The sequence below is a fragment of the Dipodomys merriami genome, unplaced genomic scaffold, assembly GCF_024711535.1.
Source record: "Dipodomys merriami isolate MVZ:Mamm:240054 unplaced genomic scaffold, mDipMer1.0.p SCAF_9, whole genome shotgun sequence".
NCBI lineage: Eukaryota > Metazoa > Chordata > Mammalia > Rodentia > Heteromyidae > Dipodomys > Dipodomys merriami.
The window spans coordinates 62,359,403-62,385,315 of record NW_027206512.1 but is presented as its reverse complement, the minus strand read 5'-3'; the positions used below and the strand labels follow the sequence as shown (position 1 = coordinate 62,385,315).

General features: G+C 52.5%; 1 protein-coding gene across 1 annotated transcript in view; it reads right to left on the bottom strand.

Annotated features, from left to right (window-relative positions):
• Positions 1–331: 331 nt before the first annotated feature.
• The window catches only part of Wdr1 (WD repeat domain 1), a 32,277-nt gene continuing 6,695 nt past the window's right edge, over positions 332–25,913 (bottom strand). Inside the window, exons 3-15 of the mRNA XM_070012761.1 lie at positions 23,789–23,879; positions 19,573–19,720; positions 18,400–18,580; positions 12,307–12,384; positions 12,041–12,121; positions 11,644–11,877; positions 10,532–10,619; positions 8,480–8,636; positions 6,958–7,045; positions 4,481–4,591; positions 3,403–3,576; positions 3,011–3,155; positions 332–1,423 (exon numbers count right to left, since the gene is read on the bottom strand). Of these exons, the coding sequence (XP_069868862.1) occupies positions 1,317–1,423; positions 3,011–3,155; positions 3,403–3,576; positions 4,481–4,591; positions 6,958–7,045; positions 8,480–8,636; positions 10,532–10,619; positions 11,644–11,877; positions 12,041–12,121; positions 12,307–12,384; positions 18,400–18,580; positions 19,573–19,720; positions 23,789–23,879 (1,683 nt within the window). The 3' untranslated portion in view covers positions 332–1,316. The remainder of the gene's footprint in view (positions 1,424–3,010; positions 3,156–3,402; positions 3,577–4,480; positions 4,592–6,957; positions 7,046–8,479; positions 8,637–10,531; positions 10,620–11,643; positions 11,878–12,040; positions 12,122–12,306; positions 12,385–18,399; positions 18,581–19,572; positions 19,721–23,788; positions 23,880–25,913) is intronic.

Below are 25,913 nucleotides of genomic sequence, written 5' to 3'. Positions count from 1 at the left end.
CATCTGGATGCTCCCAAGATCTCCAGGTGTGCTTTTCCTTTTGGAAGACAGCTGATAGAAGGACACGCATGGCGACTTGAATGGGATAAATGGAGACACCTCCCATCCACAGCACAGTGTAGAGAGGAAGGTAAGGCTGGAAAGGAACGGGCTGTGGGCGTAGTGATGTGGCAGCAGGGATGGGGAGGGGACCAGGCGCCCTGGGCTCCTCTACTACTGCCCTTCTCACCATAGCCCCCTCCTAAGAGGCAGGGTGGCCATCTACCTGAGGCCACGAGGGTTCCCCAAACTGCCCCATCCCCTCACACCCCACCACACAGAACCAGTGATCCACAAACAAGAGAAAAGATATTTAATTATTTCTCAGTCTAATCTCTTAAAGCGCTCAAAGTGTTTTCACAAGTGCAAGGGGTGGGATTGTTCTCAGCCAACATTACCAGTGACTCCGACACACACAAATAAACTCCAAATCACCGTGCTTTATACTTACTTTTAATTTCTGCACTGAAAAAGAAAAGGAAGGTAAAAATGACGACAGATTACAGTGATTTCATCTTTGCCCTTCTCCTGGTCTTGGAGGCAGACGGGGGAGGCAGGGACACATCAGACATGGTGACGGTGGCAGCCAGAACACCAGAGTCTGGCTACAAAGGGCTCTTCATGCCTGGACACGGTGCTGTCAGCGTGCCAGCTTGGGGACAAGGACAGGCAACAGTTAAGATACACTTAAAAAAAAAAATCCCACAATTTCATTTTTAAAACCAAGCACAAAAGCTGACAATGAAATAGGTCCAAGGTTACTTGTCTTCCCGTGAGATCCGGGGAGGCGCCCGGGGAGGCGCCCGGGGACGGGCACGTGGCGTGAGCACCTGCTCTACAGAGTGCCTCGTGCTCCCTGCATCGCTGTCCCCTCTCTAGTGCAGATGTGTCCTGCGTAGGAAAAGGGGAGCCGGGGCTCCCCTTGGCCGGCCTCCCTACTGACAGCAAGAGCCTTGGAGCCGGGTCTCTGTGCTTTGGAGGCAGCTGCCTCTGGAATGTTCCGCGCGTTCTCAAGGTCTGCTCGAGTTGTGGGGTTTTAGTTACGAGCCACACTTTGTTTAAGTGCTCGCTTTATTTTTCATGTGCAAACTGTAACTGTCTAAAGCTTTCAGAAAGTCGTATACAGACACGAACACCTGCAGAGATGAGGGGAGCCACCGGTCCTCCCCCCACGGGGGCGGACAGCGGGTGGGCACGTTACAGAAATAGTTAGAGAAGAACGTTGGCGGCAGTTAGACTCTAGTCCCTGATTCGGTCCCTTCGGGCAGGAGGCGTCCTCAGTAGGTGATTGTCCACTCCTTGACAGAGGCGTCATGGGAGGTGGTGACCAGCGTGTGCTCGTCCAGCCAGGCCAGGCTGCTCACGTGGTGCAGCCGGTGTGCATCTGGGGAGAGAAGGCGGGGAAGGGGGTCATGGAAAACACGACTCCTCTCCCTCCAGTACGTCTCAGACAGGGAAGAGAGGCCCTGGGGGACGAAGTCATCAAGGGCCCCAGAAACCCAACCACGAGGAGCTGGCCTGGCTGGAGTCCCCTCGCCGGAGAGCAGGGGGCTCAGTCTTGCACTTGCCAAGCTGGCAGGAGCAGGGCCCCGGCCTCTGCCCGCCATGCCAGTGGCTCTTCTCCAACACCACACGTCCCGCCCCCCACAGTGGTGAGAGCCTTTCATGTAGAAGACAACTCTCACCAGGCAGACTTGGCCAGCCAACGATAGAAGTGCAGGCGGGCCCATGAGGGCTCCTGCGGTGAACACAACAAATGCCCTTTCTTCCTTTCTTATTATTCCCACAAGGACACAGTGTAACAACGGTTTACATAGCAAGCACTGGCTTAGGCACTGGAGACACACACACGCACGCACGTGCGTGCGCAGATGTGGATGTGCTTCTAGGCAATCGCTACCTGTTATGAAAGGGGCTTGAGAACCATGGGGGAAATGCCGACTGCAGGACACCAACGCTCCCTCCCCAAGGCCCCAGTTAATAGGCAGGGACCCCAGTTACACTGAACACTAAAGGTGGCCTTCTGTGTGGCAAATGGGAGGGGGGGGACCAGGCTGTGTATAAGCAGCTGGCAGGACAGAAGAACTGAGGGAGTCCTCCCGGGAGCACAGCCACATGCGACTGTGGAGCCCCTGGAATGAGCTACCTGCAAGGGAGCAAATGGTAAGACGCTAGACTAAATCAAATACACTATTAAATTAAAACAGCTGAGCCCTGCTGGGTGAGGTAGCTCACGCCTATAATCCTGGCTACTCAGGAGGCTGTGATCTGAGGATCTTGGTTCAAAGACAGCCCGGGCAGGAAAGTCCTTGAGACTCTTATCTCCAATACACCAGTCGAAAACCAAAATTGGTGCTGTGGCTCAAGTGGTGTAGTAGAGTACTAGCATTGAGCTGGAGAGCTGAGGGACAACGCTCAGGCCCAGAGTTCAAGCCTCACGATTGACCAAAAAAACAAAAAACAGCTTAACCTGTCCTGTTTTTTTTTTTTTTTCCCTTTTGATGCCACTTTTGAAGCTTGAACTCAGGGGTCTGGGCACTGTTCTTAAGGTTCTGTGCTCAAGGCTAGTGCTCTACCATTTGAGCCACAGCTCCACTTCTGGATTTTTAGAGATAAGAGTCTCATGGATTTTCCTATATGGGCTGGCTTTGAACCTTGATCCTCAGATCTAAGATTACAGGTGTGAACACTAGTGCCTGGCTTAAACCTATTTCTTTAAAAAATGTGGCTACTTGGAAAATCTGCCAGCCACATGTGGCACTGGTTATCCTATGGGACAGCACCATGGCCGGGGAGAGAAGCTGGTGAGGACAGGGCAGGGGAGGGTGCCAGGAACCTTTCTCCTCACGTACTCCCAGGACCAAGTGCATGGGCCTGGAGAGGACAAGAGCGAGGCCTCCACGGTGTCACAGAATGGCGGCCTTGGAACCTGCGTCAGGGACAGTCTGCCCAGGTGAGGGGTGGGAGTCACCTTGGATCTTGACTCTGGTCTCTGGGTCGCTCAGGGTCCAGACATATACCATCATGTCCATGCCACCGGAGGCAAAGTGTTCATTGTCTGGTGACCAGGCCAGGCACACGATTTTTGCATGATGTCCATAGAAGACGTTGTTCTCCTAGTGGTAGGTGAATGCACAGAAGGAAGGTCAGGGCTGAGGCCAGAGCTAGCACGCGTCAGCTCTGCTTCCCTCACGCTGGGGAGGGCGAGGGTCCTGCTCCTCAGCACTACTGCAAGCAAGGCAACTCTGAAGTGTTCCCTGCCTCCTGCCAAGAACCCCAGGGTGCCTGCCACGCAGGGAGGCAGGGACACACGAGCCTGCACCAGCCGCCCGTGCCGCCCAGCACGACGCAGAGCCCACTCACCGAGTAGCCATCAGCCACGCTGAACACCGTGACCACCTTGCTGGAGTCACACACAGCGAGGAAGGCGCCGTCGTGGGAGTAGGCCACATCTGTCACGGGGCCCTTGGCCTCTAGGAGTTTGCCCTCATCCTTCAGCGTGGTGCCCAGAATGGAGTACACGCGCACATTGCCGTCCTGCGGGCAGGTGGGGCGGGGCGGGGGTGTGTGTGTGTCATTCCACAACGCACACACAATACCCTTTCCTGGAGGGAAAGGTCTGATGCCCAAGGTACCACCCAGCCTCAGTTTCCTTCGCATTATGGCCTCAAGGGTCCCCCTCTCATTCTAGCAGGAAAAAGACTGAGGTCAAAGGAGTGGGGCACAGTGATGTGGCTTTTAAGGGGAGACACCAGGCTCAATCCCAAATCTGGACCTTGCCTCCTGGCTAAAGTAACCTATGACCCGGGCCTGCCATCCCTCCCAGGAGACTAACCTGGGGTGGCCCACCTGCGCCACATCACTGCCCAGCTTGTGCTAGACTCCCGGAAGACTCTGGTTGAGTCAGTGGATAGAACCGGAAGACACTGGCTGAGTCAGTGGATAGAACCCGGAAGACTCTGGCTGAGTCAGTGGATAGAACCCAGAAGTCACTGGCTGAGTCAGTGGATAGAACCAGAAGACTGGCTGAGTCAGTGGATAGAACCAGAAGACACTGGCTGAGTCAGTGGATAGAACCAGAAGACACTAGCTGAGTCAGTGGATAGAACCGGAAGACTCTGGCTGAGTCGGTGGATAGAACCCGGAAGACACTGGCTGAGTTGGTGGATAGAACCCGGAAGACACTGGCTGAGTCAGTGGATAGAACAGCTGAGCACAGGGCCAAGGCCTCATCTTCTGGCCTGCCAGGTGCCCTAAGCTGGGGGACGGTGGCACCACACCCTTCTGGTATGACACAGCTGCCCAGGTGGCAGAGAAGACTGCTGGGCTCCGAGCATGCTCCTTGCACTGGGACATCATCTCCTCCCGGCCTTCTCACTTGGTCCCCACATAGCAGCTCACACATGAAGGTCAGAGAGGACAGAAAGAGGAAAGGCCTTACCGAGCCCCCAACGGCCACTGTGTCCCCACCGGGGTGGACGGCCACAACTTCAGGCTCATAGCCAGGGTTGTCGATGCTAAAGCACTTCTTCTGGTCCTTCAACAAGACGATCTGAGGGACAGACACACCGCTCAGCACCACAAAGCCATGGGACACTGCTCTTAGCAGGAAGGGTGCATACTGCTTAGGGACCCTGGACTCCAAGCCACACCGCAGGTGCAGCCCCAACCCGCCTCATGAGTCGAGTGGGGCACTGCCAAGCTCTGGTCAGCCAGCATCAGGAGTTGGAGACTGACACCTGGACTACCTTGTCAGAAGCTTCAGAGACCTCTTGTGAAAGACCACTAGAGCCTGAACTTGAAACCATGGGCACAGGAAATAAAACAGTGCCAGGTAGTGTTCTCTGGGGAGCAACAAATGCACAAGGACCGGCAAGAGCGGGAGCTGCAGGGTCCCAGTCAGCCAACCCCTTCAGCCCATTCTCTGTGTCCATGCCACAGAGGACACCGTTCTGTGTCAACAGCTCTAGTCTTGTCAGCAGTAGAGTTCAATGGGCACCATCAGCTGGGGGAGAAAGAGGCTAAGGCACTGCAGCAAGGGGCCTGAGCTTCCTGGACCGCAGCTGAGAACCGCAGTGGTCCCAGGGTGCTTCGTGGTGCTGGCCTGCTGAGCAGTGCAGGGTGCGCAAGCTACGCTGGTCTCTGCTGCTCTTAAAATGCTACACAGGCACTGCCTCGGCACAGGCATCTCCTGGCCCTAGCTAACCATACATCTGCAGAACGTTCTGACAACATAGTGACACTCTGGCCTAATCTGAGGACCAGGGGGAAGCGCACAAATGGTCCTGTTTCCCAGCAGGAACTAGACTCTGGGAAGACAAAATTCAGTGGGTAAACCTAGTACTAGTAAATGGGAAGCAAGATCACCAGCTTGTACCCAGAGCAAGTGCCATGCCTCTCGGGTGGGGAGGTGGGGGGACAGGAAGGAAAGGGGAGGCATAAAGACTTTTTACCACATGCCTGGGCACCACAGCTTCCTATGGGCCGGGCCGGGCCTAGACCCACTGCTCTTGACTGCCCGAGTGGACATACCCCACTCCAGCACACACATCATGGTGGCTACAGTACTTACTAGCTCACTCCTAGACAGTGTGGCCTGAGGCCTGTGACAGTGCTGGCTCTGTCCCATCTTACCCATGACAGAGCCAGCAGCTGCCCTCAGGGGCTGGCTCCCTTGGGGTTTCTGGTCCTGGTAGGGAAATGCCAGGTGCCAGCCCCCACTACAATCCACTCCGTGTATATCCAACTTGACAGCAGTCTGTCTTACAAGGAAGGGCATGTGAACATCTCCCCCCCAAAACAGCCTGAGATGCCATCTGACATGCAGTGTTCCTGTTCTAACCTCGTGGGCCCCTTTAGAGTTCCTGACCTTGCCAGAAAGCTGTCATTTGGACAGAGAGCCGGCAAGTCGTGGCAGATCAGGACCTTGTCCCCTGGTCTGCTAATACCCTGCTGGACACTTGCCAACATGTCCCAAGTGGCAGGGCCAGCCTGTGACCACCAGAACACAAAAAAGCCCAAGAGCCTGGGAAAGGAGCTGTCTGAAGCCCAATCACAGGAAGACTCCCTCCCTCTCCCCGTCCCATTCTCATCTGCTCCCCACAAGGACTACAAAGTTGTTCTAATATGAGGCTGGAAGATCCTGCATTCCTTTTGCACCCCCGTGGCCATCCAGGCTGTGCACAATAATTACTTGGCAGGGAGTCGTTGTTATCTAGGGCACACAGCATCCATTCTCCCTGAAGCAATTAGGTTCAGAGTGAGGGGGAGGGAGGGGCAGGCCGGTCCTGAATGGTGGCTTTCTTCAGCAAGGTTTGTTACTCCTGCCGGCAGGGCCTTGGCTGCCACCTGCCTTCCTGTCTATATGCTGGGATGCCCAGGCCCACCGACAGGTGACATGTGCAGTGGAGCAGAATGTACATCAAGTGGGTCAACGTGGGTTCAATCAAGGGCATCTGATCCCACACATTCCGTTAGAAACCGAGTGCAGGCGACCTCAGCATGGCAATGAAAACCCAACCCGCAGAGTCAGCACTCCACCTGCTACCTTGCCCTCATGTGGCATGAGCAATGTCACCAATGCTATGGACAGCAGTGGCAGATCTGGCCCAGTTTCTTCCTCAGGCTTCACGGGCCAGCCCTGCAGTGTGGTGCTTGGAGGCACATTCTAGCTTGCCCTTTAATCACTGAGACTCAGGGCTTCAATCTGTGTTCTCCATTTACTTCCTGAAAACAGGGGCCTAACTGGCTACACCGATAGTTGGGGTTAGGGGTGGGGTTCCATACAAGAGCGAGTACATGCAGTGCTCTGGTCAGTCACAAAATGCCCCATAAAAATGCTGGTAACAGGGGACACAAGTGGAATTTAGAGGCCAATCCCTTATTCTTCTTCTAGACAAAATTCAGCCAGATGCATACCTGTCCAATGCACACAACCACGGTATAGCCCCTAGGGCCAACAGCTACGCACTTTGGTTGAACATCCAGTTTCACAACTCCTTGTCCACTGTGAGAGGAAAAAACCCCCGTTACTTCCAAAGGTGGCCCAGTGTGGGTGCTGATACACACTTAATTGTCAACAGTGTGTACTTACTGTAAAACCACAGCAATTTGGCTATGTGGAAGAAAGAAAAGTTGACCGTGACCTATACTGAAGGAGTGATTAATTTTAAATGTGAGAGGGCAGTCACATCACGAACCCGGGCTCTGGGGCAATGGTGGGTGGGGAAAAACAAGAAGTGAGGAGGAGTGAACAGAATAGTCTTTCTTTCAGCCTTAACTACCTGCCCTCCAGTCCCTCCACCCACATCTTTTTGGCCAAAGACTGAGTTTCCTGAGTATAGACTAAACAGAGCTCTGTTCTCTCTGGATGACTAGTATTTTTTATTTCTCCCAAGAGGAATCTTTAAGAACCCATTACCCCAAGAAAAAACAATCTACTGCCGGGTGCTGGTGGCTCACGCCTGTAATCCTAGCTACTCAGGAGGCTGAGATCTGAGGATCGCGGTTCAAAGCCAACCCGGGCAGGAGAGACCGTGAGACTCCGATCTCCAATAAACCACCAGAAAACCGGAAGTGGCGCTGTAGCTCAAGTGGTAGAGCGCTCGCCTTGAGCTGAAGAGCTGAGGGACAGCGCCCAGAGTTCAAGCCCCACGGCCGACCAAAAAAAAAAAAAAAAAAAAAAAAAAAAAAAAAAAAAAACCGAATCATCCTGGCTAATGTACTGACTCACTCAAGAATAATTCATGTACACACACTTTTGTAAATAAGAAAAGTTCCACATAACTGGGCCAAGGGTGTAACGGATGTGCCCTGCCTTTCACCAGGCCATGGTAGGTTCTGTAACCTCCAACCTCTCAGAGCATGCAGCCATAGCATGCAAGATGCACACAGTGAGCAACTGCACATCTGCTACAAGCTGGGAGCCAGGCTGTGTGGAGCCTCAGGTGGATGGGAGAGTTGTGATGGGATCTGGACAGCAGTGCCAGCACAGTGCTGGGTGGTTGGTCCTGGTCTGAGGACAGTGGGGCATGGAGGACATGGGGCATGTCAAGGATGCAAGTCTGCTTCCCATTTGAGACCCGGGAGCCCTCCCTGGTTTCCCCTTGCCCGAGTTCCGAGCATCCCCACTTGTCCCCAGCTACTAAAACCAAGTTCTAATTGCTGTAAGCTGAAGGCACCAGGGCAAAACCAAACAGCAGCCGCTCTGCATTAGAGTGCCTCTGCTCCCGACTAATCCGCAGCACCTGCCATCTGTACTCATGGCAGAGTCTATACACTGTCATCATCTACAAGTGCGGTCACCTAGACACTCTAACCAGTGCCTGACAACAGAATGAGGCTAACAACTAAGAACAGACAGGACACTGGGCAGTGACTGTCATTGGCCTGGGGCCCCCTCAGAACCTGATGGCTGCTGTTTCCCATGGGCAGCTCTTACCTGTAGTCCCGCAGTGTAAGGTTGGTGTATCGCACAGTGTCATCCATGCTGCAGCTGACCAGCTGCCCAGACTCGTCTACCGCCATCCTAGACACCTGATTTGTGTGGCCTTTCCCAGAGAAGGAGTCGTTCTCCCCCGTCTCAGAATCCCAGTAATGTGGGGTGTGGTTAAGGAGAAGCTTGGCTTCGGGAGGGGGAGGCACCTGCCGTACCTTGTCCAGACAACCCAGAAATACACCAGAGGACAGCAGGATCCTCCAGTGTGCCCAAGCTTACAATTTCAGGACGCCAAGGCAGTTCAGAAGCCAGCAAGATAACCAGGCTGTGAGTGAGAGGGCCCAGACAGCCCAGTCCCTCTCCTTGGAACAATGCCACGTAAAACCAGTTTATCGGACTCGCTACTGTGTGACTGCGGATACAGGCCGAAACCCCTTCTAAAATGCTGTGAAACCTAAAACATTTTGAGATACCACAGGTGGATGGAATATTCCACTTGAGTCCAGGTGGTCACTGTAAAATCAGGCACACAAAACACTGTAAAGCTACCTTCAGGGTAGGGGCACCATGAATTTCATATTTAGACTTGGGTTCTGTGCAATTTGAGTCTGTATATGCAAAAGCCCCCAAATCTGAGAATATCCTGAATCTTCAACACTTCTGGCCTCAAACATTTTGGGTAAGGAACATTTCATGCTGCCCAACTTGCAGCCTGATCACTTTTAGAGCAGTCTAGGAGAAATCCTCAGGGACTGGTGGTCACTGGTGGCTGCTGTCTACTGAGGCTAAGTCAGAAGATTCACTTTGCCTTTCCTGTAACAGTCAACCCTATGTTGGCCTCCAGGAAGCTGGCTGTGCTCACTGCTCAGCTGGTAGATGCCCCTGTGCCATGGGGTACCAGCCCAGGGGCGACCCACCATTCCTGAAGATTCTGAGCCCAGGTATAAGGTGTAGCTTATGATGAGACTGCTTTTATATAAACAAGTAAGAATCGTTCTTTTTTCATTGTGTCCTTGGGAAGCTATGTGTGAATTCTTAAAGAGTTACTGGGGTAAAGAACCTGTACCTGGATGCTGATGGACACACGTCAAGTAGGTACAACCGTGCTGGGGTGGAGAACAACCAGGTAGGACTACAGGAGAGATGCTTGTCCTGGGCCTCTCTGCCACTACATATGACTTCCACAGCTGGGCAGTGACTTAGCCTCCTTGCTCCTTAGGAGAAGGTGAACCTTCCTGGGTCTTGTAAAACCCCAGAGCCCCAAAGAGAGCGAGCAGGTTTGAGATTTCAGGAAGCATGGGGTCCGGACAGCTCCCTCTAGCAGCATGTAAACAGGAGGACATTGACCCCACAGGGCAGTCCAACACAGTGGGACGTTCATAGCAGGTGGCAGAACACACAACTCAATGGCACAGTACCTGCTGGATCAACGACAGGACAAGGGCTAGGGCCTGGGCCCCTGCAGATGGCAGCACCAGGTTCCACACGGTCCTGTACGTGGGTGTCTGTGTTCCCAGGCACTGAGGCACAGGAATGACATGTAGGAAATCTCCTGTTAGAGAAGCCCCACATGGAGCCCCGACTCCAGGGAACACAAGTCACCGAGGGAACCTCCAAGAACTTCTGCTACCAATGGCTACCAAGCCCTCTCTGGGCCTGTTCCTCACTTTTAAAACAACAGAGCTGTACTGAAGGGTTTCGAAGCCCCCAGAGTCCTAGGCCTCTACGATTCCATTGCTTGACACAGACAGGGTCAGAGCATGAGGGTGGTACCAGTGGTCTCTAATAGGGAGGAAAATAGCTAAAGTCCTGATAAGTCAAAAAACACACTACACTGCACTGAGGGGTCTGATCTTGCTCAGGATGCACTTCCCCCGCCTGAGGCCTGGAGCAGACAAGGTTCCAAGAGCAGACATTCACGCTAGAGGTCAGTGCTGCCTGGGAAATGCAGCTGGGGCCAGTGCCACCTGGCTGGCCTCATCTCCAGCATCGTGGGAACAGGAACATGCCCTGTTCTGTGAGTGGCTTGAGCCAGCTCCCCGAGTCAAAGGATATTAATGTGTCCATCATGACTCCCAGAGTAGATGTAGGACTTGCCACCGTTTTTGTGCACAGTCAGACACTGTATCGACTTACTGTGACCCTGTGGAGGAGACAAGGTAACAGGGTGAGCTGAGGACGTGTGTCCTGCTTTCTGTGGCTTGTTAGCTCCATTTAAGTGAGAGGAAGGAGATAAGACACTCAGCACATGGCCGAGGTGCGCTGGGACCAGTCCCATCGCCCACACACACAAGCTGTGATTTGCCACCAGCCAGCTCTGAAATGAGAACTTCCGTTAGCGTCCCCTCCTTCCTGTCCCAACCCCAGCTGGTCACAGTCTAAACCAGAGTCCAGGACTTGAGCACCTGATGTGCACTCACAAGGCTGGTACCCGACCTACCCAAGCCCCCTGCAGGAAGTGCTGACCCTGCTGTCACATAAGTGTCACATACCTGGGCTCTGCCTTGTAGGGACTGAGGTGGCTGAGATGGGATTAACCTGAGGTAGTCCTGGGACTCAACCACTTCCCCAATTGCTGGTGATGCAGGGACTATGTGCACACACAGAATTTGACCACAACAAGCATCTGCCTCCAGAGGGGGCCTTTGCCTCCTTCACTGCTAATGGCACTGAATGAATTGCTGAGGAATGGTTGTCCCCTGGTCCCTGCCTGTCTGTGCTTCATTAGCAACGCTCAACAATCAGTTGGTATACTTCATGCTCAGAGCTTTCTACTAGGAACTTTCCAGGCAAAAAGCTGGAAACGGAGGTGTGGCTCAAAATGGCGGAGCACTAGACTTGAGCAAAAAAGCTAAGGGACAGTGCCCAGAACAACATGCCCCCCCATCTACTCCCCTATTCCCACTCACTGGTCCCCCCAGATCTCATCCTGAGGAAGTTGTCCTCAGCCTGAAGCTTAATGTGTCCCTGGCCTTACCTCCCAAAATGAAGTTGCCATCTGGCCTCTAACCTCTGCTGAGCTGCTGAGCCTGTATCCTTGGAAAGCAAATGACACCTGTTTTTATCCTGCCCTGCTGAATTTGCTCTAGCTCCCACCTGGCCTTCCTTCAGTGCCCATCCTCCTGGTTACCATCTTGGGACAGAGCCACACCCAGCCCGAGCCTCACCTTGATGACCCGCAGGGGCTTGCTGGGGTTGTTCTTGTCCAGGTAATTGATGTACCCAGACAGGGAGATGCTGAGGAGATGGTCCTTCTGCCACAGGCAGCCCAGCTGCTGGTCCAGGACGTTGGAGCCCATGGGAAACGTGCTCACGACAGAGTTCACATTAACGTCCCAAATCTTGGAAGTTTTGTCTCCAGAGGCAGAAAGCAAATGGGTGCTATCAGGACTCCAACTAATCTACTCAAAATGAAAGAAGGGTTTCCTGTCAGCACTGGGAAGAGACCCAGGAAGTAGCTCTGCATAGTCCCAGGGAGGCGATGAGGTGCCTGCTCCCCGCAACCCTAGGGGGACCCTGAAACTGTATCTTTGAACTTCAAAATGAACACAAATCCATACTCACGGCATATATTCCTCCATCATGGGCCTTGCTGTCTCCAAGCGCACATATTTTCTCTCCCGTCTTCCCATCATAGATGTAAATCTTCCAAGAAATAAAAATGCATGTGGATCTCAGATCTGTGTGTGTGAGCACCTGCTGTAGTTATTAGCTCACCAATTCTCTGCAGACACTGCTTCTGTCTTTAAGGAGCGAGCCATGAGTGCTAAGCTTTGGTGACACTCCCTGGGAAGTGGGAGGAGGGAGAGGGCCTCCACTCTAGTCCTTACCTGGCCGTCGGCACTGGCCGTGGCAAATCTGTTCCCATCTGGAGAGAAGCGCACACAGTTGACAAAGCGGCTGTGGTCCTATGGGAGAGAGGGCTGTTACCCATCTGAAGGTCAGGAAAGTTCTCTATGAAATACAGGGTGGAACCCCAACATTAGCTGCCATCACAGTGGAGATTCTTACACAGGAAAACCTTCAGTGCTAATTCAAAAGTCCAAAGCAGTCCCTCACGGTGATCAGCTCCACTTCTTTGACCCTGCCTGCTGTTGGCTCGGCTTGAAGGTCACCCTTAGGCCGACCCTCCCTTCCTCATCACAACCCCGAGACCTCCTCCCTTCCCTCTGGGTCCCCAGACACCTCAACTCAAACTCCTAGGCCCTGGCATAGCCAGGACAACGAGCCCCTCCTTCAGTCCAGCTGTGGGGGTTACTGAAAACAGCTTTTAAGAGAAATTTAAGAGTGGTTCAATTCCCACCTGGGAACTGTCTGGAGTGATTATGGGGTACCGTGCATGTGTGCACATGAGTGTGTGGCTTACAGGGACCTTCAGAGCCCAGCTAAGTGCTGGAGGGTCCCAACCTTGCTCCTTAGCTCAGCTGTGTTTAGCTTTTTATCCTTTCATTCTTGTACCCTATTTCTATGATGGGCCTTTAGCTGCTTAAATGTAGCTTCTTAGTAGGCATGGCCCACTAAACTCCACTACGGTCCACATCTTCCCAAATCAGGGTCTCTCAGGCCCTCCTAACTGCTTCTGCCACAATCATGACCTGTCACTGGTTAGGGCCACTGGGCCTCTAGGCAAGCTCGTCAAAGATGACCAGGTCCAGAAAGGCTAGGTAATTCAAGCTCAGTCAGTGTAAGAATACAGGATCTAGTTTCTTGTCCAGAGCCATCCTGAGTGCACTGGTTCTTGAGTCCTGGCAGATGCCAGGCAAGCCCAGGCATGCTCTGGCCGGGAGCCATGTCAGGGGTCAGATCCTTAACTACCCAGCTTAACTTCCACCAATCTGCCATCCGTTGCCAGTGCATGCTGAGGGCTGGCCCAGGCTCACAGATGGAGAAAGAAGAGCCTGAGAGACATACTCCTACACACCAAGCCCCCTACAACTACTGGTAGTAGTAGCACTACCCAAGACAATCAAGTGGACCAGAACATCAGCTTGCTTCTGGCCTGATCCTTCTTCAGTGAGCACAGTCCCCCACCTTTCCTCCTGGGCTTCATACTGGAATGTCACTCCATGCTGTTTCCTCCATGAAGGAGACAGAGGAGCTAGCTGCATGCCAACAGTATGCCCCTGGGCCTCTGCCTGGAGGGGAGAACAGGGCATGGGACTGGTAGACCAGAAGTGCTCATTCCAGGGGAGCAGGGCCTGGGAAGAGAGGGTGGCCAAGGGGGGTGCTGACTGCTTTGCTTTGTGTTAGGAATAGGTCATGAGTTAGAGAAAAATATTTAGCCACTGTTTACTTCTATCCTGTAACAAACTCCAATTTCACCAGCCCCCCTAGGGTCAGATACAAGGCAGTCCTGTTCCAACTCCAGGGCAGAAGTAGCACACTCCTGGGAAGCAGCACTGGGTGCCCAGGCCCTATGACCCCACGTGGGTGTCTGCGGCTCATCGGGGAAGGCGTCATGTCCTGGGAGATCTAGGGTCATCACTTCTGGGTCAGGTGAAGCCGGTGCCCATGGAATACCAGGGCCCAAATGAATCCGGGGCCTCTGCTATTGGGCTCACTCAGCCACCACTTCCTGTCCATCAGCCAGACACCAAGCGTCTGCACGGACAGGAGACAGGTCTGCTCCTGAAATAGCCCCTTTCAGGCAGGGAGCAGCCAACAGCTCATTAGCTGAAGAAAGCGAGGGCTGAAAATAGCACTTCCCGCAGGGAGGGCAGACAGTGTGGGGGGCTTGTGGGGAGACATCACAGGCAGTCAAGAGGGCTCGGCAGCTGCCTTCTACCCCATCTTCTGAAGGCAGCACGGAACCTACCCATGGGTCCAACTTCCAGCCATCGCCACTGTGCCTGGTCCGCACCTTCTGGGCCCCTGTGGCCACTGTCCACTGAGCCTTGGCGTGGGCTGTAATACGTCCTCTACATGCCCTCACCTGTCCTCCCCAGACCCCTCCAGCTCCTCTCCCCACCAAGGTCAGGGGCACCCAGGTAATAAGTAACCCCCAGTCCAAGACACTGAGCGAGGCCTCAGGCCCTGGGCTCTACATGGCCCCTCCAGCCCTTCTCAGCCCACCAGTCCTAGCTGCTGCTGTATATGGGACCACCTGTGCCCTCAGCCTCTCCCATATGAGCCCAAACATACTATGGTCTTGTAGCTGGTTGGTACCCATCAGCTCCTTTCCTTCTGGCACCCCACTCCTCCAGGGGAGGGCTTCTTCCTCAGGCTTAGCAGTACTCCCTAGGAAGACTTCCCCTAGCCAGAGGAGCAGTACCCTAACCTTCACCCATCTCAGTTCGGTTAGGAAGTCCACAGGAGCTCCACCCCACCTCTCGGTTACTCTCCGGACACCCTGGACGTCACAGTCCCATTTGTACCTTCCTCTGGTGGGTGAGGATCAGGTGAATGGATAACAGGTTCACTCCAATCTACCTTAGGCCTCCCCGGGGGCTGGAATAGTCTGCTTGCTGTCAGCCCCAGGGTTCCAGGACTCCAAGACAGGAGAGACTAGCCTTGCTGACCTCCCAGGGAGACCATGGAGAGCAAGAAACGGCCCTTTGCAAAGGACAAGGGAGGGCACTTGGTTGGTCGAGGACTCGGGGGAATAACACTCAAAAGGACTTGAAATGTCTGCTTTCTGCCCTGCCGTGAGGAAAGAAACTAGAAAAAGAAACAAACAACCCCTATTACCACTAGAAGCCTTGGTTACTCAGAGCTGTCTCCCTTGCCTAGGAAGACAACACCTGCTGTTATCCAAGACTGCCACTCCCAGACTCTCAATCTCCATCTACAAGGCAGTGGCCTCAAAGCCCAGTTCAGAGTTTATCATGAGAGGAATGAAGATGGGTTCCTGTAGGGCATACATATATACATTCTCCTCAGATTCCCAAACATGGTCAGGCTGGGCAGGTGCCAAAGCTCCAGATGACATAGTGATGACAGCTGAAGCCATCACTCTGATGCAAATGAAGGTTCTACTTCCTCGTTTCAGATCACCCAGTATATCTACTAAAATGTGCATGGGTGGGCAGGTGCTTGGGCCTACTCAAGGGAAAAGGTGACCCCTGCCCCCCATTACACAGGCAAAGCCAGGATATGGACGCCTAGACCTGGTGGGCCAGGGAAGTCTTGGGAAATATCTGCCTCTCTAGCATTTCTTATGTGTAGGTGAGCATTTGGCTGCCTGGAACGACCAGAACTTCCAGAACTGTGTCCATGCGCTGGTTCTCAGGCACCGACGCTAAACAGGACAGTTTGCATCAGTGATGGCTAGAGTGGTCATCACCATGAGATCTGGAGCTGGGAGCACTTGCCCAGCCTGACTGTTGTGGGAACCTGAGGAAGGCATAAACACGTATGTTCCATGTGGACCCATCTTCCATTCTCCTCACGATAGACTCTGAACTGGGCTTCAAAGCCACTGCTTCCCACATAGAGGAGATTGAGAGGCTGGGAAGGGCAGTCTTGGCTAACAAAGAACCAGAACTTCAGTTCAGAGGAGTGGAGTCGGCCTGTTCTTCTCAACAAACTCATGAGCAAGAACAAAAACATAAGTAATGTGATGTAAGCTTGGGCAAGTGAGGTTCCTTTGGTTTTTCTCCGAGTTGATGCTTTCCTTGTCACTTGGTCAGTCATGGTTGCTTTAGCACATAATTTCAAACAGCTTAGTTCTTTGCAAGGCAGTAGCTTGCAATAAATCCATGTGCCCTCCCCAATCCCACCTTTCCAGCCCAGAAGCTCCATGATGTCACCAACTAAGCCCACACCCTAGGCCCTAGTGAGTTCTGGCTCCTGGCATAGACACACTAAGGGGCAGGGAAAAAGAGGCATGGGAATGAATGGGCAATCACCAGATAGAAATGCCTGTGGGCTCCTGACCTGAATGGAAGTTCCAACTGACAATAGCTGCCTGACCTGCAGAGACAGGTAGGTGGAATCAAGTCTGGATCCCTAGTCACCATGGGGTTGGGAACAAAATATGACTGCTTGGATTTCCAAGTAAACAAATTTCTTCTAACTAAAATTGTCATTTTTAGATGCTAGACCAGTTGTTTTAAGAAACTTCAGATGGAATCCTAAACCATCTCTGGTTAACGTATGGACATGCATCAGAGAGTGAAGAGACATTATCTTCTTATTTCCCAGGGGTGGGAGTCCTAGAGTATGCCCGCCCTGAAGATCTCAGAGTCGGCCAGCTCAGTGGAGATCCAGGGGCCATCCAGTGTCTCTGATCCTTGGTTCCAACTCCTCCTCTCTCTCCTAGGTCTCCAGACAAGACCTGTGGGCTGAGGTCCCAGGGATACTTTAAGCACAAGTGGTGGGGCGGTACTCACCTAGGGACAAGACCAGCTGGGCAAACATTTCTACCTAACAGTTCTGGGATAAGGACTTTGTCCTGGAATTAACAAGGAAAAGGGTAGAGAATGCTCTGGACAAGCCTTGAGTAAACACATAGGATAAGGGTGATGGAGGGGTTGGGTTCAGGCTGCCCAGCTGGAGTCAAACCTTAAGCAGTCCTATGCTGCATTTGACCCACATCTGCAAAGGGAAGGAGTCTCCACCTACAAATAGCCCAGACTAGGGGCTGAATCAATCCAGAAGAACCTGTGGGAGCCTCGGGAGAGGGTTATCACTGGGAATAAGCCAGGACAGCCTTGGGTTGCCATGGAAACCTCTTGCCCTCTTCCTTCCTCCCCTGAGTTCACATCCAGATGATTTTGCTGTCTGAGCACCACTCACCCCGTAGTCCACATGTCTCTACACCACTTCAGAAACATTAACCTTGAATCACAGCCTTCAACAAAGCTCCCAAAATAGCCAACTCTACTACCTACCAATTAGGCAGAAGCCACAGGAGAGAGGATCTGACAACCAAACACAGGGCACACCCTGCTAAAGCCCTACTGAGTTTCTCTTCCAAGGCCTACCAGCTACCCTAATCCTGTTTAGGCTAAGTTCCAGGGACGAAATGAGCCCGCTTCATCATGAACAGGGAATTCCTGGACAGCCAAGAGCCCTGGTCCTGTGCTTGCCCTTTCAGGGACACTGCTCAGGGCTCTGATGACTCACTCTGCGGTCATGATAATGCAAAGTCCTCCACAGCAAGCCACTTTAAAGACATTATCTCATCTAATGCTGGAGGAGGGGAAGGAGTAAGCCCCAAACTCAACCACCTCCAAGGAACCCAACAGCCATAAGACACCTTCTTTATGGTAAAGCATCATAATCCCACCTATTTTTCTTTTCCATCAGCACTCATACTGTTTTCTCCATTGGGTGTATGTAATATGAATAGCCAAAAGGTAAAGCCAGGACGAGCACAGAACCCCAGGGCCATGCTGAGCCCTCTACCCCCTTTGCCCTCACTCCTACAGACCAGCCCACACCCAGACTGGAAGGCTGCAAGACAGCTGGATGAGCAGAATGCTGCTCTGGACCTCAGGGCAGCTTTGCACAGCCAGAGTTGAGATTCTTGGATATCAATGTCCACTACATACCACCACTCTACACTGAATGGGAAGTGTAAGGCTAAAAAAGCCAGTGCTTGGCCAAGTTAAGGCGCATGCAAAGTGAGAACACCGAAATATGCTGTTTATACCAAAGCCTCAATACACTAACAGGACACTTGGGCATGACTTCTCCAAACTGAGTGTTTCTGCTTCCTCCAGTCACAAGCCACTCTGTAGGCAGTCTGCTTTTCCTCTCCAGGGGAGGCAGCTGACACTGATCCTGATGTCATGCAAGCCTGCCTCTCCTGTTTGGTGATTCAGATCTGAGGATAACCCAGCAAGGAAGCAGCTGGCTGCCAGTATCCCGGGCTCTCCCTTTCTGACAGATCTTCCACCCAAGTACACTCTGGTCGCAAGCATCAGTTGACTCCTGTTCTCACTCAGACTAAAACCACAAGAGGAGTCGAGTACACTTACGCCAATTGTGAACTTGAATTTGAAGGGGGGCCCCTCAAAGAACGCAGCGCAGTTATCATCGCTGCCCGTGGCCAGCCGGTATGGTCTGCTCTGCTTGATGTCCACACTGTTGATGACTTTGTTGTGTCCTGTGATCTCGCCTACCGAAGAGCCACTGTCCCACAGGAAGACAGCTCCAAACCTTTATCCAGAGAGAAATTAAGGAGAAAGGTCATCAGTCCTAGATTAAGAAGGTGATGGCCAAGCTGCCAGGAGTGCTAAGACTAGGCCTGGTGTCAGTATAGCCCTGAATCAGGATAAACAAACAGGTCTGAAAGTGTGTGATGCTGGAGTTCTAAGGTTTGTGTCAAAGGAATCCATGAACATGTAGGAGTAACTCAAGTGCCTTTGGGAAGGAACTAGAAGTCCACGTCTATGAGGCCACTGCCAGAGGGCCTCCGTGTGAAGATGCCCCAGGAAGCTGCTACTAGGGGAGTTTTTTTATGGCTTTATCACTTCCCTACTGTTCTGCAGGGAGGGACCAGGAGCCAGTTGCTGTCACTACTGGCAAGGAGCTACCTTACTCTCAGCTGACACTCAATGAAACCCTGCTGTTCCAGTTACTGGAACAAAAGGAATTAAAATCAACAGTGAGGACTTGATAAGCCACACAAGAGTCAATACCCAACAGAACACAAGCTAGTAAGAGTCTCTGAGTAACAGATACACTGTCAAGTTCAAGTGCTTAGGGGCAGCTGTGGCAGGAACTCTGTTCTCACAGCGCTGACCCTGATGGTCATCGGCCCCAAAGGACAGCTATCATCCATGCTGACTGCTCAGTATTCCTTTGCCTCTTTGCTGAGCTCAGGGGACCTTGAGAGATGGGTCCAGCTAGGATGAACAAGTGTCTGGCTCCTGGGGCATGCTTACAGGATACTCCTAAAAAGAGGTACATTCGCTTCTCCTGTCCCATTCCTCATGCCTGGGACATGGGCATGACATCGGGAAATCCAGGGGAGAGACTCAGGATGTCGTAAGGAAACGTAAGTGCCTCACTGTGAAGTGGCACTTTATGTGTGGCCCAGCCAGCTATGAATGGACCCGTGGCTCCAGCTAGTCACACATCTGGCACAGGTAATAGGTGTGATGCCCACCAGTCCAGAGCCAGGACAAGGAAGGACTGAGGTGACTCACTTTTCCCTTCCTTCCCCAACCACGGCAATCCTTTTACTGTCCTCAGTCCAGGCAATGTCCTTGATCTTCCCGGCGAAAGGCTGATACTCATATTTTAAAAGGTGCTCCTTCTGAGTGGTATCCCAGATCCTCAGCTTCCCAGAGATATCTACGGGACACAACACAACAATGTAAGAAACGCTGCATTTCTTGGTTGGGCCAGGGCAGTGTGGTCACTAACCCCTTAGCAGTGGCTTGGTTTCCCTGGCCTCCTGGAGGGTAGGTCCAGGTATACGACTCTCAGCCAGTTTTAAATCAACCTGCTTCCCCCAGAACTGCTATGGGGCCCTGCATTTCTCTTGCATACCAGCAAACCCTGGACAGGCACTGGAAAAGCCCGGGCAGAAGTGCTGGCCAAGTCCCAACATGCTACAAAGCAGTTTTGCTTTATGACTCTCAGGACACTCACATGGTATGTGGGCCTCTTTAACTCTCCAGATAGAGCCCTTCATTTGTGGGGTGTGCCAGTGGCACCAAGCCCTCCCTCCAGGAGTGGCCTCTGGAGAAGCAGACACCTGCACCCTGCAGACCCAGGTCCCACAGAGCCCTGAGCCTTGCTCATCACACATGCTTCCCTGCACACAAGCGAGGGCCGAGTGAGCTGCTCCTAGGAGACGATGAGGTGGGTGTTGGGAAGGAAGAACAGTAACAGAACATGGCAGTCCTTTTCTGTTCTCACTGGAGCACTGCCAGCCAACTGTAAAGACAGAGACGGGGCCTCCCCCTGGATCCTGCCAGCAAGTACGGCCCTGATACACCTCTGCCAAACAAGCTGTGCCTGTGGGAGGAATAGGGAGTACTTTTCTCCTGGCTCCTAAGGACTCCAAGCTGCGCCCTCCCTAAGCAAACCACGGAGCTTCTCCAGAGGACTCTGGGCCACCTCACACAGCGGTGGACAAAGCTACTACCTGGTTGCAGTCAAAAGTACCTTTCAAGCCAGGCGCCAGTGGCTCACGCCTGTAATCCTAGCAACTCAGGAGGCTGAGATCTAAGGATTGAAGTTCAAAGCCAGACTAGGCAGGAAAGTCCATGAGACTCTCATCTCCAATAAACCACCAGAAAACCAGAAGTGGCGCTGTGTCTCAAGTGGTAGAGCTGAAGACGCCCTGAGCTGAAGACGACAGTGTGCCAACCCAGAGTTCAAGCCCCTCAAGGCCCCAAACCAATCAGAAAATAAGAAAGAAAAGAAGTAGCTTTCGTTCTTCTGGGCAGAGCAAAACAAGACCAAGAGAGGGCAGCGGTGGAGGCAGTGCAGTGAGGCAGCTACATCGAGCTTCAGGAGGGGTCACGTGTGCAAAGTCGCAGGCTAGTCCTGTGCCTGCTAAGCATCTGTTTAGCTACCAGACCACTCTCGGCGTGCCAAGACATAGCAGGGCACAAAAGGACTGCTCCCACGCTCAGCCTGGCTGGAGGGGACCCCAGAGAAGACACCCATTTCCCCTAGGTGGGGAAGGGTCCCCATCAACTCTGGGTAAAGTCCAGGAAGATGGTCTGACATGCTGCCAAGGTGTGTTCCAGACAACCCATGTCAGTTAAAGTCCCTTCTCCAAACGGAGGGGGCACAGCTTTTCCAGTTCCTTGGGCTCACTGGCCCACTGTTACTGTGTCATTTCCACCTCCAATCGTAGACTGGCTTCTGGTTGCTTTTAACTGTCTCCCCTACTAGACAGACCATCAGTTTCCCCTATTGGGCCCACTCAGTTGTTTTTTTTAGAAGGTGGGACAGGAAAGGTACTGAGGCCTGGGGACCAGCACCAAGCACCCTGATCAGGGAAGTCCTGTGGAGGCTGCCAACACTAACCCCAGGCCTCCCCACTGGGTGCCAAGCTTCATGGGAGGCCTAGCCCCTATCCCACAGAGGAGAAGCAGACAAAGACACCTTCAACCATCTGTTGGTTGAGACATAGCAGCTGAAGAAAAATTCTGCAGTGCAGGGATAGTGATAAGGGGTAGAGTTCTCTTCTGGCAAGCTCTGGTCTACTACCACATGGAAGGAGCCGTTCCCAGTGTCTTCATCCCCACACACAAATGCTCAGCAAATACCACAGAGCGAAGCAGGGGAGGAGACCCCAGCTTACACCCATACTGCTGTGTCACCTTAGCCCAGGTAACTTCCAGCCTTCACCTCTGGGCATGACAGCCCTTATTCCATTTAGCCTACACTGGCTGTGCAGCCAAATCAGGAGTCGGGTCTACCGCTGAGCGCCTGACGTGCCCCAGCCATCTAGGAGTGACTGCCATGGGCCCGAAGGACTGAGTGAGGGGGTAGATGAGCATCAAGACAGCCCAAGACCAATACTGCTGAAAGAGCAATGAGATGCCCTGGGAATGATCTCTGAACTGAGGTCACTGCCAACCTCCCACAAGTGTGCACACTGAGACTGAACACCTCCTACCCAGAAGGTTCTGTACTTCAGTGGCTGTGGGTCACATCATCTACAGAGCCCTGCGGAGGGGTAGACCTCAGTGGAGGGCTTCCAGGGGCCAGCACAGTCACAAGCCTCCCCTCCCCACCTCCCCTCCTCCCACATTACATTTAGCCCGGGGCCATCATCTCCAGAGCAATGTTTCATTGTAACCCTTAACAATCACTTTGCTCTACTCCAAAGAAATTGAACAGAAATGTGAAAATGTGATCTCTACCCAGGAGCTCTTGAATTAGGGTGCTTTTAAGAGGAAACATTACATTGATGGTCATTTATAGACCAGCATCAGCCTTATGCATTAGATCTGAAGGCCATGGATTTCTGTCCTGATCACAGTCCCCTGGGGCCAGGCCTCTGCCTCAGGCTCTCTGCCGGCTGGTGAGTCAAGGAGCTAGGGATGCCCTTGCCAGCCAGCCTCTTCTGAGAAGGTATTTCTCAGAGTGATGGGCACAGTTTAGAAACACACACTGGACGAAATCTTGAGTCCTAAATAGAGAGTCAAAATTTCGTTGGTAAGCAGGGCCAAAGAAGCAAACACTATCAAAGGACTAAAATAAATCATGGAATATGAGTGAGTTTTACACATGCAGTTGGAGCAAACCGAAGCACAATCACCACTAACTGCCTACTCTGTGCCGGACTCCTGTCAAACCCTGAGTATAATCACGGTCAGCACTTGTGTCGCAGTGTACCCATTGTCCTGGATGAACTAGCACAGGGCTCTTCTCTCCCTTGTGTCCAGTTTCAATGATTAAAGCTGGGTCATTTGGTGCAAAATCCTGCTGGGCACTGTACATACACCACATCATTGCTCCCTCCCCCATCCCTGTGAGGGGGTTGGCAGGGAGCCTTGGTTTACAGGAAAGGAAACTGGCTGCATAGCTAGTGAGGGGTGAGCTCTTTTGAGCCTGGGGTGAGCCCACTACTTCCCAGACATACAGCCCCAGGGAGCAGGTCCTGGTGCAGACAGAGATGGGGACACGGAGATAAAGATGCCCTTCCTCCTGCTAGGCAATTCTCTCAGTATTCAGTTTCAGTTTTTCTCTGGAGATGCTGAGATCACATCAACCCATCCACACCATCTTCCCTGGGCCTGGAGATAGGACTAAGGCAGGCCACAGATACTTTTTGAGTGTGTGAATGAATAAGTGAACAAATGAATGAGATGCACGGTATACCAATCTACCGCCTATGCTTCTTTTTCTCAACTGTGAACGGCTAAACTCTACCTCCCAGAGCTGAGTGAATAAAACCCCTACAGCTGTGTAGGACCTCCCACCACCCCCCCTCCCTGGCCCCAGCTTCCCACTGAGCCACACAGAAAGCCCAGGCTGGAGGGCAAAGGCCAGGCCTCACATACAATGCCAGCTGGCTGGGAAAGGAGCAGCAAAGTAAGGATGACACAAAACACAGTGTGCTTGCGCACATGCACACAAACACACAAAACCCCCATCAGGGTAAAGCCACTAGAGACTTTGGCTAGCCTCACAGGGGTATTCTTGCTGACCTGCAAGTTAAGAGTCTTCTAGAACATGTAAAATGAAAAGTGTACTTTCCAGAATAAAGGCTAGGCCTGCAATGAGGCATTCTGGTGGCTTCTATTTTCCTTGTCAGCCCCAATTAAAGATCATTATCTGAATCCTCCTTGCTCCTAACTAATCCACATCTTTCTAAGGTAGCAGAGCCCAGGCTAGCCCGGCCCTGATGCCCTCTGGGCCCACAGCACACACATCCTGGGCTCACATAGGTACCTCCAGATGCAATGTAGAATCCACTGGGCGCATACTTGGCCACCACCACCTGATGGGCATGCTCTGTGTAGATGTCCGCAATGGCTGGGTTCTGCAGGGAAAAGAGCATACAGTAAATAGGAGGAATCAGGCAGCCACATGGTGCCCCTCCCTGATCTACAGAAGCGGGGAAAGGACGCACACCAATACTTTAGTAAGCTGTCAGAGGAACCAAAAGACTGACCTAAGGAAGCCTGTGAAATTCCTTTCCTCCTATGTGTGGAAACCTGTCAGCTGTGTCTCCTCTGGTGCTGGCTCCCTTGTGCAGCACTGAGTCTCTCATGACCCCCCCCCCCCCCCCCCCCCCCGTGTCTGATCCCATCAGTTCCCAGAGGCTCGCAGAGCAGGCATGGGGCTGGGGGCCTTCTTTGAAAAAAAATGCATAGATCAAAGGCTTGCTTTGTGCCAAGAATGGAGCCTGCCTTTGGAACTAGGATCATCCTCAGTCCTCAGCAATGAGGATCGGGCGTGACATTTTCTAAAAGTGGATCTCTCCCCCTGTGCTGCCCCCACTCTCAATGGTCTCCACAGTCAAGCGTTCTTTTGGGAAGAAATAAAGATGTGGCCATCTATTCTGGTGCTCCTGCTGTCAGCTTCATAAACCAAGGCTTTTGGGTAAAGAGGCATCTTTCAGACTCAGGGTTAGGACACAGCAGGGGTGTGTGGGAGGGCTGTTCAGCTTTCTAGAACCCCAACCTGCTCAGGCTGCTTGCAGCCCCTTCCATCTCCCTCTGAACCACCAGGAAATCTCAGAGGACCCCTAGCTGCCATTCCACAGACCGAGACCAGCCAATATTGTTAGCTAGCTTGTGGCATGGCCTGTGTAACCTGTCTGTGTACACTGCTCCCTCAACCATCCTGTCTTCACTCCTCTGATCTATCTGCCAGCTCACTGAAGCCTCCCAGGACCACTCAAAGGGGCTATTTACTGTGTTTCTCAGGCAGCCACAGCACCCAGCGCAGTCCCTCAAATTCTCGTTCACCTCCTAGTTCTGTGACCTCATCTCTTCAGCCAGCAAAGTGCTCAATAAATGGTTTTGGGAAGGAAAACATTTCTAGTCTTTCATCTCTAAGAATTAACACAGCATTATCTATCAATCACATGTGATTCACACATTATTGTGAAAAAAAACTGCTAATGAAATTAGAAAGATGGAATATCCAAAATAGACATTACAAAATGACAAATAACCCATTGACCAGGCACTCAACATCATTTAGCTTTATGGAAAATGTCAATCAAAAGTACAATGGCTGAGAGTCACAGAAAGACTGATACCACTAGTGTTGGTCAAGGATGGCGGACGCTGGTACAAATGTAAAACAGTGAGAGCTGGAAACAATCAGCAGTTATTTAAAAGGTGGACAGAGGTATCATAAAAGGATCCCATTGCCTGGTACCTCCCAAAGGCAGGAAAGCAAGGGTCTGCAGGAAGGCCTGAATCCAGGATAGCCCAAGCTGGCAGGATGGAGGGCATCAACCATGGGAACAGAGAAATTGGGTTAAGCATGGTCCACCTACTCAGCCCAACCCTGCTCAGCAACAACAACAAACTACAAACAGGCAACCAGAGTGAATCTCAAAGGCTCTGTGCTCATTATGCAAAGGCATAAGAAAGAACACACTATGTGACTCCTTTAAGAAGTTCTAGAGAAGGGGACTTCAGCCACGAAGATCAGCAGCTGTTGTGGGCTGGGCAGAAGGACAACAGCATGCCTACCGAGGCCAAGAGGCCTTTTGGAATGATGGGAATATTACCATAACTGTGCCCACGGTTATGAGACAAGATAATGGTTTCAAAATCCAAGCTATGTAGCTGTTTCTAAGCCACACCCACTGAAGTCAACCCACTCTTCACCGAGAGGCTCTGACATGGTGGATCAGGTTCCCTCACACACCACCAGGTATATGCAGCCACACAGCAAGTGCGGCCTAGAAGCTGGCTGAGGGCCCTGTGCTGCTGTACCATGGGACCACCCCTCACCCCCACCCCCACCGGACTTCACTGTGAAGCACGGTGACTGCCTCCCAGACAACACTGCCTTCCCAGGGGCAAGCAAGTTTGCAGAAGTGATCCCAGGATGG